The sequence below is a fragment of the Xenopus laevis genome, chromosome 9_10L (genome assembly GCF_017654675.1).
Source record: "Xenopus laevis strain J_2021 chromosome 9_10L, Xenopus_laevis_v10.1, whole genome shotgun sequence".
NCBI classification, from domain to species: domain Eukaryota; kingdom Metazoa; phylum Chordata; class Amphibia; order Anura; family Pipidae; genus Xenopus; species Xenopus laevis.
This window is the reverse complement of record NC_054387.1, coordinates 79,395,365-79,408,884: the sequence shown is the minus strand read 5'-3', so window position 1 is coordinate 79,408,884 and position 13,520 is coordinate 79,395,365. Positions and strand designations below refer to the sequence as shown.

At 40.6% G+C, this 13,520-nt stretch overlaps 1 protein-coding gene across 2 annotated transcripts in view; it reads right to left on the bottom strand.

Annotated features, from left to right (window-relative positions):
* Positions 1-9,093, bottom strand: part of plekha3.L (pleckstrin homology domain containing A3 L homeolog) — a 16,036-nt gene extending 6,943 nt beyond the window's left edge. The window contains exons 1-3 of one of the 2 annotated variants that reach the window (XM_018235948.2): positions 8,751-9,093; positions 1,150-1,266; positions 797-952 (exon numbers count right to left, since the gene is read on the bottom strand). In XM_018235948.2, the coding sequence (XP_018091437.1) occupies positions 797-952; positions 1,150-1,266; positions 8,751-8,790 (313 nt within the window). In that variant the 5' untranslated portion in view covers positions 8,791-9,093. The remainder of the gene's footprint in view (positions 1-796; positions 953-1,149; positions 1,267-8,750) is intronic. The other variant, XM_018235949.2, reaches the window with a different exon arrangement.
* Positions 9,094-13,520: the final 4,427 nt, after the last annotated feature.

The window sequence follows — 13,520 nt, the reverse complement described above, 5'->3', positions numbered from 1 at the left end:
TTCTTTACACGAAAAGGTGATACGCCCTGTTTCCATTTTTTACATTTATATTTTGTGGATGTTCTAGGTATGAGAAACGCTAAAACATATGTTAGCTTTTGTAATAATAAAAAAAAAAAAACCAACAAGATAGGTTATATCAGCTGTTTGCCGAAGGTCAAGCAGAGCTGTTTCAGAACCACAGCCAAGACCTCTGGAAAAATAGAAACACTTTCTACAATATCCACCCATGGAGCTCTTGATTTTAGGACAGGTGGCACTGGCAGGTTTATGCTCCTTTGTCAGATACAGAACACTACAGATGAGAGACAAATGGAACTCCAAGGGTCAGACCACACTGGGCGTTTCTGGGAGATTTGGTCGCCTGGCGACTAATCGACTCGTTTTTGAGCGACCAATCTCCCCAAACACCTTCCCTGACTTTGCACCAGCTGAAATAAAAATAACGCCGGCAATAATCACATGTGGCAGTTCGCTTTACGAAGTCGCCCTAAGCTGCGGTGATTAACGGCTGCGTTTTTTAGTTTTAGACTGCGCAGAGTTAGGGAAGGCATTTGGGGAGATTGGTCGCCTCAAAAACGAGGCGATTAGTCGACAGGCGACCAAATCTCCCCAAAACGCCCAGTGTGGACTTAGCCTTATGTGAACTCTTCTGTTTTTTTTTTTAAACTGATATATTTAAAACACACCTTTACACTATTGTGAGTTTTCTAGAACTAAAAGCCTAAGCCACACCTAAAGTTTATTTTTAAAAGAATATGCTCATCTGAGGCACAACAGGATAGTAACATATTACCTTTTTCTTTCCTTGTTCTGTTATCTGCCAGGCAAGCTTTGGAACTACCCAAGGCAACCAGCCATCTCTGCCTTTCAGCTGCATTAACTGCTTTCACATAGAAATGCTGCTCCCCTGGGATTATCAGCTCCATTCTTGTGCTGTCTGTCGAGTGAACTGTAAAGACAAATTGTTATGGGACAGCAAATAGTACTGGTAAAACGTAAGGTTGAGTTGCTCCCTTTTGTCACTTGCCAACAACAAGAAAAGGAAAGATAAATAAATCTAGTGCGTTCAACCCATGGATGTGGATATTTCAAAAATTTAAAAAAAAAAAAAACATGTTCTTGAGGCTTTCAATCATATAACCTTACCTTTAATTTCACAAACAGCCATTTTAATGCTGCCTTTGCTGCCCTTGCACACATCATCCTGTGAATCGTAGTAAGAGAGAATCCCATTGTCTAAAACAAACCAGCGAGGCTGCCAACCTGTCACACACACAGGAATTAGTTAGTATTCTATCAAACTTCATATTATTTATTTCATTTACAAAAGTATAACTCATTCTAGAGATTTAATACTCATAACAGGGGTTATAATCTAACAAAACAAAACTCAATGAAAGCACTGGTGCCACTGATTTGCACAACCTGGTTTGCTTAGTTATTAATTTTGTATGTTGTGGTTATTGTTTGACATTTTCTTTATGTTAGAACAGGAAAAATCAGGTTAAAAAGAAATCACAAATCCTTGTAGGTTTCAGTGCCTTGAAATGAATAAGAAGGTAAATATGCACGGCAGCTGTCATTCATTACTTACAGACATGCAGGGAGCTTAGTTACGTGGGAAATAGCACACACAGCAAATATTCTACTAAGCCTAGTTATCCTGTTATAGCAATAGCAAGGAATATAAAGCTTAGAATAGACAAATCAGTGCTAAATAGGTTAGTTCTTAAAACACATGACGTTTGCCATAAAATTATGCGATATTGACAGAGGTATTGTAACACAATTTTAAATTGGTCTCATTCTTTCTTTTTGTTATAGAAGTATTTTCCCTTCTGCTCTCCAGACTGGAATTAAAATGATGTAATTGCTAGTATCCCACTTTTGGCTATACTCATCTTGCTGGTGTGCAGGTGTATATGGTAGCGGCTTTTATTTAGTTCTTCCTGGACAAAAGATATGCGATACCTTACCTGGTATTGTGATCAGGGTTACCTTCCATTTGTTATTTGTTTCTATTATAGTCCCTTTTGTATTTTTGCACAGAAATGTTCCCACCCAGTACAGTTTTCCTATCCTAATTTAACAGAAACCTTATTTTATAGGCCAGTGATGCCCATAATGTGCCAACATAAGTTCAATATTTAGTGAAGTTATAGCATTGGGGTAGCTACCACCTTAAAATTGAACTGAAAAAAAAAAAAATCTTGTATTTAACTGAACAAAACCCATTGAGCCAATCAGGGCCGGAACTAGGGGTAGGCAGAGTAGGCACGTGCCTAGGGCGCAAAGCTGGGGGGGCGCCAGGCACGTACCTGCTCTGTCGCCTACCCCATGTCCGGTCCTCTCATTCCCCGTCTTCTTGCACGCGATTGATGCTTCTGCGCATGTGCGCACGCCGATTACCGCTTCTGCGCATGCACGCTGGCTTTAACACGCGCATGCGCGCCAGCGTCAATTTGCGCATGCGCACATTCAGCAGGCGCAGCGTCGGCCCAGGTTGCCTAGGGCGCCTGCGGAAGTGTGGCCCGGCTCTGGAGCCAATGTTTTTAAAAGTGAAAAGCAAGCATATGGTTGACCTAAAGGAGAACTAAACCCTAAAAATAAATATGGCTAAAAATGGAATGTTTTATATAGTGAACTTATTGCACCAGCCTAAAGTTTCAGCTTGTCAATAGGAGCAATGATCCAGGACTTCAAACTTGTCACAGGGGGTCACCATCTTGGAAAGTGTCTGGGACACTGACATGCTCAGTGGGCTCTGAGCAGCTGTTAAGCTAAATTATGCTAAATTTAGGGGTTGTCACAAATTATCAAGCAGAAAATGAGTTTGGTCTGTAATATAAGCTGATGCTACAAGGCTGGTTATTAAATTCTGATGCTAGTTGCACTGGTTTATGTGTTGCCATCTAGTAATCTCTATTAATTACTAATCCGTTTTATATTGTGACATTTATACTCTATGTGTACTGTATATTTTGGGTCAGCCCCTGAGCTTAGTAAGTGACAGCAGAATAGAACATGTGCAGTGAATAAGCAGAAAAGAAGATGGAGAGCTACTAGGGCATCTTTAGAGACACAAATCATTACTGCTGTGGTTGCCTTGGGCTGGTATAGAAGCAATGTACAACATTTCTAGCTACTTCTTTAGTTAAGCTTTGGTTTTCCATTAATGGGGTCATTTGTAGGCAATGTCAGGCTGCTGGGCACCACTGGTACCAACGCTAGTAGGCCTAGACATATATGAGCATTCATGGAGACCAGAATGTGGGGTCTTATGACTTGTGATTTAAATCAGGATAAGACAACTAGTTTAATCGTGCTTGGTCTTACTGGAATGGATAAAGGACAACTAAAGCCTTGAATAAATGGGCTACGTATATCTGTCAGTCTTAGGGCTACTGTGCAAAAAGGATTAATATTTCCAGATACTATGGGCTGGCTCAGTTACAAAGTTCCCAGGTACAATACAGGAGACCCAGGATGCTTGTTTACTGTGTGTATTTTACACCTTCTCATAGTAAATAAGCAGGCTAAAAGCAAATCATTGTTGCAGCGAATGCAGGCAATCTAACTAAGTAGTAATAAGCACTTAAAACATTTACTCATCTCATCAGAATGCAATATGCTTTTACATGCCATGTTTAATATACTGGTCATCTGCATAATAATGGCCTGATGCTTACGGACACTATTAAATGTGGATGTGCACTAATGCACTAGTTGTATGCTTCTAATCCAGGGCCTTCCTCATGAGTGAAGTTAGAGAGAGAGATGATGCAAAACGCATAGTCAAGGGCATTTAAAAATCAAATCCATATAATAACAGAATTCAGAATTGTATTTTTATGAACAGGACTGGTCAATGTAATTCAATTCTTACAACAGTATCATATTCCATATGCAGCTGTGGAAACACTAAGAGTGTATTAATTAACACAAGGTATTTATTAGCACTGGAGACAAACATCAACGATGATGTTGCTTATGGCAACCAATAAGATTTGGGCTTTTGTTTTTTTAACTTGTAGGTGACTGTTCATATCGAATTGCTGATTGGTTGATATGGGCTAAATCAGCAGTGATGTTAATAAATACACCCCCAAGTGTATAACAGACAGTGAGCCAAATAGGTAATAGGCCCAAGGCACTTGTGCTTACAGCCAAAGAGCAAGTTTTGTTAAATGACAAGTAAAGCCTTTAAAGTATCACCCATCCTAGCAGGAGAGAAGAATTTTCTGTCCATGTCACCATAACAACCATTTGAATCGGTTGCTATTGGTGCAAGATGAAGAGAGGCTTGGCATATGCTGGTTCGTTGAAGTACCTAGTAAGCATGCTCCTGGTCTTGGTCTTAGCACAGGAGCGCTTAATTATGGGAATCTTTTTTCATTAACTCTAAACACTAAAGGTATGACTGTCCAGTGAATTTAAGTGTATATGGCCCAATAAGCTGCCAATTTAGTCTGTCGGCAGCTTATATCAGCCTGTGTAAATGTATATAGGCGCTTTTAACCATAGAACAGGATTCATGGATATTTCAGTCATTCGATGGATTACTGCAGCAAACACAATTTCCTTGATCTATGTTTGTTTTAAGGTCAGCAAAGGCCAGCAATTCAGATTGGCTGGCAGCTGCTCAGTCTTACATACAAGCTCTAGTTTGCATATGCACAAATGTATATTGCACTATGCACACGCCGATACCTTAAAGGACAAGCGAGAGCTGCTGTTGAAGTTTGCCATTAAAATATGGTGTTCATGGAAGTTGATAACGTCTGCCTCTCTAATGCCATCAGTGATTTTGAAACCTTTCTACATTTCTTTACACAGTGAAAATAGAGTTTGCAAAACACTCAAAGGTAATAGTATATGGAGCAGTTTACAAATGTTCTAGTAGCTAAAACCCACTATCAATTGGAGCTACAGTGGGCAACAAATATCCCCAAAAAAGCTTCTCTACCAGCAATAATATAATATATCACCTGTAGCAAAACCTACACATTGCTTTGTTTTTCCAAAGTCGCCTGCAAGAAAACTTTGGGCAATGCGTAGGTTTTACTACCAGTAATTTCAATTATTGCCGATGGAGAAGCATTTTCAGGAGATATGTCGTAGTAGCACCAATTTATTGTGGGCAACAAATGACCCCATTGGCTATTACAGGTATGGGACCTGTTATCCAGAATGCTCGGGACCAGGGGGTTTCCGGATAACGGATCTCTCTAATTTGAATCTCCATACCTTAAGTCTACTAGAAAATCCTGTAAACATTAAATAAACCCAATAGGCTAGCTTTGCTTCCAATAAGGATTAAATATATCTTAGTTTGTATCAGGTACAAGGTATTGTTTTATTACTACAGAGAAAAAGGAAATCAATTTTAACAATTTGGATTGTTTGGATAAAATAGAGTCTATGGGAGACAGGCATTCCGTAATTCAGATCTTTCTGGATAACAGGTTTCCAGATAACAGATCCCATACTTTTACCCGTAATCATAGCTAAATAATAATAATAATAATAATTAAATAAACTGTTGTGTAGAACCATTCACCATGAAATTGGGTAAGAGGGCTCATTTTTACATAGAAGATAAGCTGTACGGAGCACAATTGGAACAGAACAAGAGCCAAGTGTTTTTCATAGTGTCACATAGGAATATGTGACAAATATTCCAGCCACTGAATGTAAAGTTTAATGGCACTGAATGACTAAACAGGGAACTCTATCCACTCTACTACATATTTTAAACTCTGAACCTTTTAAGTACTACAGTGTTTCACAATTTTTCTTAAAGGACTACACATGCAAGGGGTTAATATGTACAACAGGAAATTGAAGGCTGAAAATCTAAATTCCCTGAATGAAAAAAAAACATTTTGTTGCTTAAAGAGCTGTCACGTGCAACAACAACATTTAGCACTGTGAAGGTACAGAAACACTTTTTAAAAAAAAAGATAAATGCCCATATCAGCAGCTTTTATTATGGCTGCTCCTTTTAAGTCAGCTCTGCTTAAGGCTATACATGTCTAGCATAGGTAAGCGAATGAGCAAACCCTTAATATTGTATGTCCTTTGTAAACATTATAAAAGTCTCCAGTCATTTGCATTCTTTAGTTCTAAAACCACTTTTATAGTAGAGTAACATCAGAGTCGCGTCTCATTTTTATCAGTTGTATTTTACTGCAACTATACAGCAATATATGAAGGCCAGCTCGGAACTTTCTTTGCATCTGCAATTGTGCATGTAGTTCAGTGCTGGCATATTAAAAAAAACACATACAGGTATGGGACCTGATATCCAGAATGCTCAGATCTGCATAATGGATCTTTCCATAATTTGGATCTTCATACCTTAAGTCTACTAGAAAAACATTAAATAAACACAATAGGCTGGTTTTACTTCCAATGAGGATTAATTATATCTTAGTTTGGATCAAGTAAAAGGTACTGTTTTATTATTACATTGAAAGGGGAAATCAAAGTTTGGATTATTTGGATAAAATGGAGTCTACGGGAGACGGTCTTCTTGTAATTCTGAGCTTTCTGGATAATGGATTTCCGGATAAGGAATCTCATCTATTTATTCTTCATAGACATCAATTAAAGTGTGCATAATTTTTTGACCTCTAGATGGCAATAACCCATTGGGGTCAATAAAGAATGACTCACAGTTTGAAGTATAATACTTTTCACCCATATCTACAGGCAGTAGAAATACAAAGAAATGGTTTTCAAGCATAGTAATATGTTCTGTTGTGTTCATAGAAGGAAAAAATATAAATTTCAGTTAATGCATACCTGGCAAAATACAAAATCTCTCACTGGAGACATGGAGGGTGGTGCGCTCTCACAGCTGAGCCCATTATAAGAAGAAGAGATCACATTTAATCTCTTTATGCAACACTGAATTAGAGTCACTAACACCAATCTACAGTATTCACTTTCCATTCAAACAGAAGAAAGAAGCAGTAATCAGTAAACGTGACCCTGCTCAGCTGGAACTGATTCGGAGCAATAATAAATCATCTGTATATTTAATAGGCTAATGGAGTTACATAACTAAAGGACAGGTCGGGCCGTACAACTTATTATCTTATTATACATTAGTTGAAATTTGCAGGTCAGGTTTGCTGGAGGGCCACAGGTATGGCACTACTGGGTAGGAGCATTTGTAGAGTTTGAAGGGGTTCTAATAAAGGTTCATTTTAGCCTGTAAATTTGGAACAAGGTACAAGTGTCATCTTGGCCTACATAATTCTAAAAGGTATTTAAAAGACAATCCACAATGATAATTACAGGGCTGCACCTTGATGAGTACTTAATGTTTCTATGCATTTACTGCTGTATGGGTGGCACAGGATTGGAATAGACAGAATTCTGGGTCACTGACTCACAGAACTTTGCCAGCCTAAAATTCTGCAGCAGCTTTTTAGAGGGTCATTAAGTTTTAGTGTAAGAGAGAGTTTCAACTGAGGTGTAGTTTAGTAGAAGTGTCCATCATTTTCCCAAGGTAGCGGGAGCCTAAAAGGTTTGCAATGAACTCTATCATAGAATTACCCATTATTTAGTAGTCCTGTATATAGAACTCCGGACGTTGCTTTACCACCATTTTTTTACTGCATGCCTAAGCTAGGGGACACTGAAACTTGTAGTTCCACAGCAGATGGAGCCATATTCATAGCCCTGCTAAAGGCTTCAGTTACAAAGAAAGGGCAGCTTTGTTCCCAACAGACAGATGTGAAAAGGAACCAACGTAATCCAATGCACACACACTAAGGTAAGCCACATGGCTGAACAAGCTGCAACCGAATACAGTATTAAGCAATTTCATGTAAACTGAATCTATGTTACTGTGCTGGTACCAAATTAAGTGCTTATCAATAAGTCCCTTAGTTGGCTATCCCCAAGTTCATCTGCAATGATAGTGAAGTCTGCAGTCTGAACAAGCGTTAGGGCAGGACTCCACGTACGATTCCGGCGTGATCTGATTTGCTGCGCAAAAACACAGGCGTCATGTCTGATGCAATGGAAATAAGGTAAGTAATGCTATTGTCGGATTTTGTCGCATTGTTGAAGCGACACGATTGTCGGATGCAAACGCAGTGTGCAGCATTGCGCAGGGCCTCGGATTGCGACGGAATTGTCCGTGGAGTCCTGCCCTTATAGGGAAAGGGAAATCAGACTCTCGGGTGTGATGTCACACATTCCCATTTTGTGTCAGATATGACACTGTGCTGCTGATCAGAGAGCCGACAATCAGTGCAGCAGAGGCAGTACAGAACAGGGCATTTCTATCCTGTGCCCCTCCAGTTTAGATTATACAGCAACACCCAAAGAATCGGGCAAGTGATTCTGTTAGATGTAGTTCAGAGGCCATGGCTGGAAGAATACAGAACACATAGTGTGACATCACTAATAGAACTTGATGATGAACCAATTGATGGAGGATGCTGGGAGAGGTATTTGCCAATAACCTAACATTGGAGAAAAGGGGCCCCTGGCAATGCATCAAGAAGTCCACCCTCAATCAGAGGAGACATTCTATGAAACAGGGATGCCAAAACTCCAGTGCCTTCAGTAGTTGTTGCACTACACAATAGCTGGAAGGCAGACATCACTGGTGTATTTACTGACAATATCAAACAACTGCAAAACATTATGTTCTAGTCACTGAATGTACCGCCACTACAGGCTGGACCCTGGTGAAATGCCCCCTGCGCCCCATGGTGTGAATATACCTGTGATGTAGTTGGTCCATTTGTACAGAACCCCTTCCATAGCTCAGATCCGCCTCCGTCAGGAGGACGTGCATCCCCGGCTGGTGCTGTACTACACCTCGCTGCCAGACAATGGGCAGGATGGGACGCTCATGGCTCTACCGAGATGGGATGCTCCTGCTTTGCAGTGCCCGGACACAACTCTCCCTTCCCCATCCAGCCAACCGAGTTGAGAGTACACTGCCTCCGCCTCCCCCTGTCTACGTCTCCTGTAAGTTGTTCCCTGCCTGACGTGATGCCGTCTCATTCACTTCCGGGACAACATGGAGGTCACTTGTCTCCGTCACCGGCTACTGCTGGTCTCAGGGATTAGTGCCTCAGCGGCTGCTTAATATAGACACACTGCTAAACTGCAGCCTGAATGCATGGCAGCCATAACATGAGAGCTGCCAATTAACTACATCTCCTTAGGGTCTCAAATTCGCAATCATCACCTCTGTTCTGGTAGTTTGTCAGACCTTATATAGAGCAAAGAGAAGTAGTGGTGTCAAAAAAAGCCCAGGACAGGATCATTTTTTATTTTTCAAGTTTGAGTTATTTACATTTTCTGTACATCTCAGGCTTGGCCATTGGCCATAACATCGAAACAATAGGAATGTAAAAATCGTCATCACTATCAATATTTAGCCCAGTGCGTCACTGCTCTAAAATGGATTGGGTTGTAATTAGGTATTGTAAATGTAGAATCTCTAAGAATCATCCTATGAACATAAACACTGTAATTAAAATGTTGTAAATCAGCAATCCGGAAGGCAAAGAAAGGAAATGAAGAGTTAATTGCAGTGGAGGTGAAAACTAATCCTAAAAAGTTTTTTAAATATATTAATAATAAAAAGATGCAGGTTGAGAGTGTTGCTCCATTAAATAATGGTACCAGTATGGTTGTAATAGATACAGAAAAGGCAAATGTGCTAAATCAGTTCTTTTCTTCAGTGTATACAATAGAGAAGTCTGAATTCCTTTATAGCTGCACTAATAGCTCCGCTAAATCTAGTCAGTGGCTGACTCAGGATATGATTGATAAAGCTTTAATAAAAATTAATGTAAACAAGGCTCCAGGGCCTGATGGCATACACCCCCGGGTTCTAAGAGAGCTTAGTTTAGTTTTAGACCAGCCCCTTTTTCTGATTTTCTCAGATTCACTTTCATCTGGTATGGTGCCTATGGATTGGAGAAAAGCTGATATTTAAAAGGGATTACGATCTCAGCCTGGCAATTATTACTAAATGAACTTTAATGTAAAAAATGATTGAAGAGCATTACCTTGTGAAGATACTATTTGTGGTCTCTGATCATACATTTTGGGGGATGTATTAGGGGTTTGCACTTGTGGTGACCAAAAGACAGCCATACATGTATAAAGATACATTTTTATGTTAACGAATATCTGTGGAAAGTGCGCTGAAAGATTGTTCATATAGAGATATTATATAGCTGAATGACACCTTACACCTGATTCCACATTGGTTATTAAGCCTTAACTATATAAGGTTCCACTATTTAAATGAAGCAGTTTAGAAGACACACAGCTAGCAGGGTCGGACTGGGAGGCCCTGGGCCCACCGGGACTGCTGTCAAGGGGCCCTCCCCCGCCGGCCCCCGCCCCCCTACTAAAACCTGTTGGCCCAGCCGTGCGGCGCACATGCGCAACAACGCCGTGCGGCGCGCATGCGCAACAACGCCACACGGCGCGCATGCGCAACAACGCCACACGGCGCGCATGTGCAGGCGGCGCTGCGCATCGCCGGAAATAAAAAAAAAATTCGTGATTGGAAATATCGGGAGAAGGGTTCTGGCCCGGCGGGGGCCCACAAGGGTCGGGGCCCACCGGGTTTTTTCCCGGTATCCCGCCGGGCCAGTCCGACACTGACAGCTAGTATTTTTTTATTTTAGCAATGGAATTTAGGGAATTGTGGAATGAATACAAATACTTGTCAAGAGTGCTTGCAGTGCATCATCAGGTCTGGAACTAGGGATTGGCAAAAGAGGCAGCTGCCTAGGGAGCAACAGGGTTGGGGTGCAGCCTGGGGGTGATCAGTGTGGGGAAGGGAGGAGTTAAGCAAACAATCCGCAGCTTTGAGTTATGAGAGGATTGTGACAGAGTCACTGGCAGGGGCAGCAGAGGCAACGGGGAGGGAGCAGCATGGCTGAAATCATCCCTTTGGCTGGCACTGTACGAATTTTATTTAAATGACATCTTGGCAAACCGTTCTTCAAGTGCACTTTGAGAACAGTTACTTGATAGAAAGGTTGAGAGTGTTGCTCCATTAAATAATGGTACCAGTATGGTTGTAACAGATACAGAAAAAGGCAAATGTGCTAAATCAGTTCTATTCTTCAGTGTATACAATAGAGAAGTCTGAATTCCTTTATAGCTGCACTAATAGCTCCGCTCAATCTAGTCAGTGGCTGACTCAGGATATGATTGATAAAGCTTTAATAAAAATTAATGTAAACAAGGCTCCAGGGCCTGATGGCATACACCCCCGGGTTCTAAGAGAGCTTAGTTTAGTTTTAGACCAGCCCCTTTTTCTGATTTTCTCAGATTCACTTTCATCTGGTATGGTGCCTATGGATTGGAGAAAAGATGATATTTAAAAGGGATTACGATCTCAGCCTGGCAATTATAGGCCAGTAAATTTGACATCTGTGGTGGGCAAATTATTTGATCACATTCAAAATCTTGTCCTAGTCAATGGCATTATGAGCAGCAATCAGCATGGCTTTATGAAGGATAGGTCATGTCAGACAAATTTGATTGCTTTTTATGATGAGGTAAGTAAGATGCTGGACAGTGGGGGGGGGGCAGTAGATGTGATCTATTTGGATTTTGCCAAAGCGTTTGATACTGTGCCCCACAAACGACTGCTTTCTAAACTGAGGTCTGTTGGGCTTAATGAAGTCGTTTGCACATGGATAGGAAACTTGCTACAGGATCGGGTACAGAGGGTGGTTGTTAATGGTACATTCTCTTCTTGGAGTAAGGTTCTTAGTGGGGTCCCTCAGGGCTCGGTATTGGGCCCACTTTTATTTAACTTGTTCATTAATGACTTAGGGGAGGATATTGTAAGTAATGTATCAGTGTTTGCGGATGACACAAAACTATCCAGCCCAATTAATTCCATCCAGGATGTGGCATCCTTGCAACACGATCTTGACAAACTGGCATTCTGGGCAGCTAAGTGGCAAATGAGATTCAATGTTGATAAATGTAAAGTCATGCACCTGGGATGTAAGAATATCTAAGCCACTTATACCAATAATGGGACTGCACTAGGCAAATCCATTAAGGAAAAGCACCTTGGAGTCCTTGTAGATGATAAACTTGGCTGTAGCAAGCAATGCCAGTCAGCAGCATCAAGGGCAAATAAGGTCTTGAGCTAAATTAAAAGGGGCATAGAGTCACGGGAGGAAGGGGTCATTCTTCCACTTTATAGAGCACTTGTAAGGCCCCATCTAGAATATGCCATACAGTTTTGGTCTCCATCACTCAAACAGGACATTATTGTATTAGAGAGGGTACAGAGAAGGGCAACTAAGCTGGTAAAAGGTATGGAAAATCTTAGCTATGAGGAAAGACTGGCCAAATTGGGGATGTTCACACTGGAGAAGAGGCGCTTAAGGGGTGATATGATAACGATGTATAAATATATAAGGGGATCATATAATAATCTCTCTAATGCTTTATTTACCAGTAGGTCTTTCCAGCTGACACAAGGTCACCCATTCCGATTAGAAGAAAAGAGATTCCACCTAAATATTCGGAAGGGTTTTTTTTATAGTAAGAGCTGTGAAGATGTGGAATTCTCTCCCTGAATCAGTGGTACAGGCTGATACATTAGATAGCTTTAAGAAGGGGTTGGATAGCTTTTTAGCAAGTGAGGGAATACAGGGTTATGATAGCTCATAGTACAAGTCGATCCAGGGACTAGTCCGATTGCCATTTTGGAGTCAGGAAGGAATTTTTCCCCCTCTGAGGCAAATTAAAGAGGCTTCAGATGGGTTTTTTGCCTTCCTCTGGATCAACTAGCAGTTAGGCAGACTAAAAAAAAAAAAACTAAAAGGTTGAACTTGATGGACATGTGTCTTTTTTCAACCTTACTTACTATGTTACTATGTATTTGAAGATGGCAAGTACTAATGTATTTACTAAAGTAACAGGTGAAGGGGAAATGGAGTGACACCCAGTGGTGAGATCACATATCATTTCACTTATAGATTTATGTGAGTAGGACCTGTGCTGAGAATACAATGTTATGGTTGCCTTTCTATTGAGGAGCCTCTTTATGACTTGGCCACTACATACATGTAGCAATAATCATAGTAAACTATGTAACAGCACTTATTGCTGTTAGTGATGCCATTTCCTTGCACATTGACTAAGAAAATGTGATAACGCAAACTGTGCACAAATCACAAACATGGGTGCTTCATTACTCCTACATTGCTAAATTGCGCACAAGTTGTGTGTCCGTGATTGTAATGGAATTCTTGACAAACCATCACATTTTAGGTAAAAGCAATTTTGATGTATATTTGCACCTAGAGCCGTGCTTTTATTACTAAATGAACTTTAATGTAAAAAATGATTGAAGAGCATTACCTTGTGAAGATACTATTTGTGGTCTCTGATCATACATTTTGGGGGATATATTAGGGGTTTGCACTTGTGGTGACCAAAAGACAGCCATACATGTATAAAGATTAATTTTTATGATAACGAATATCTGT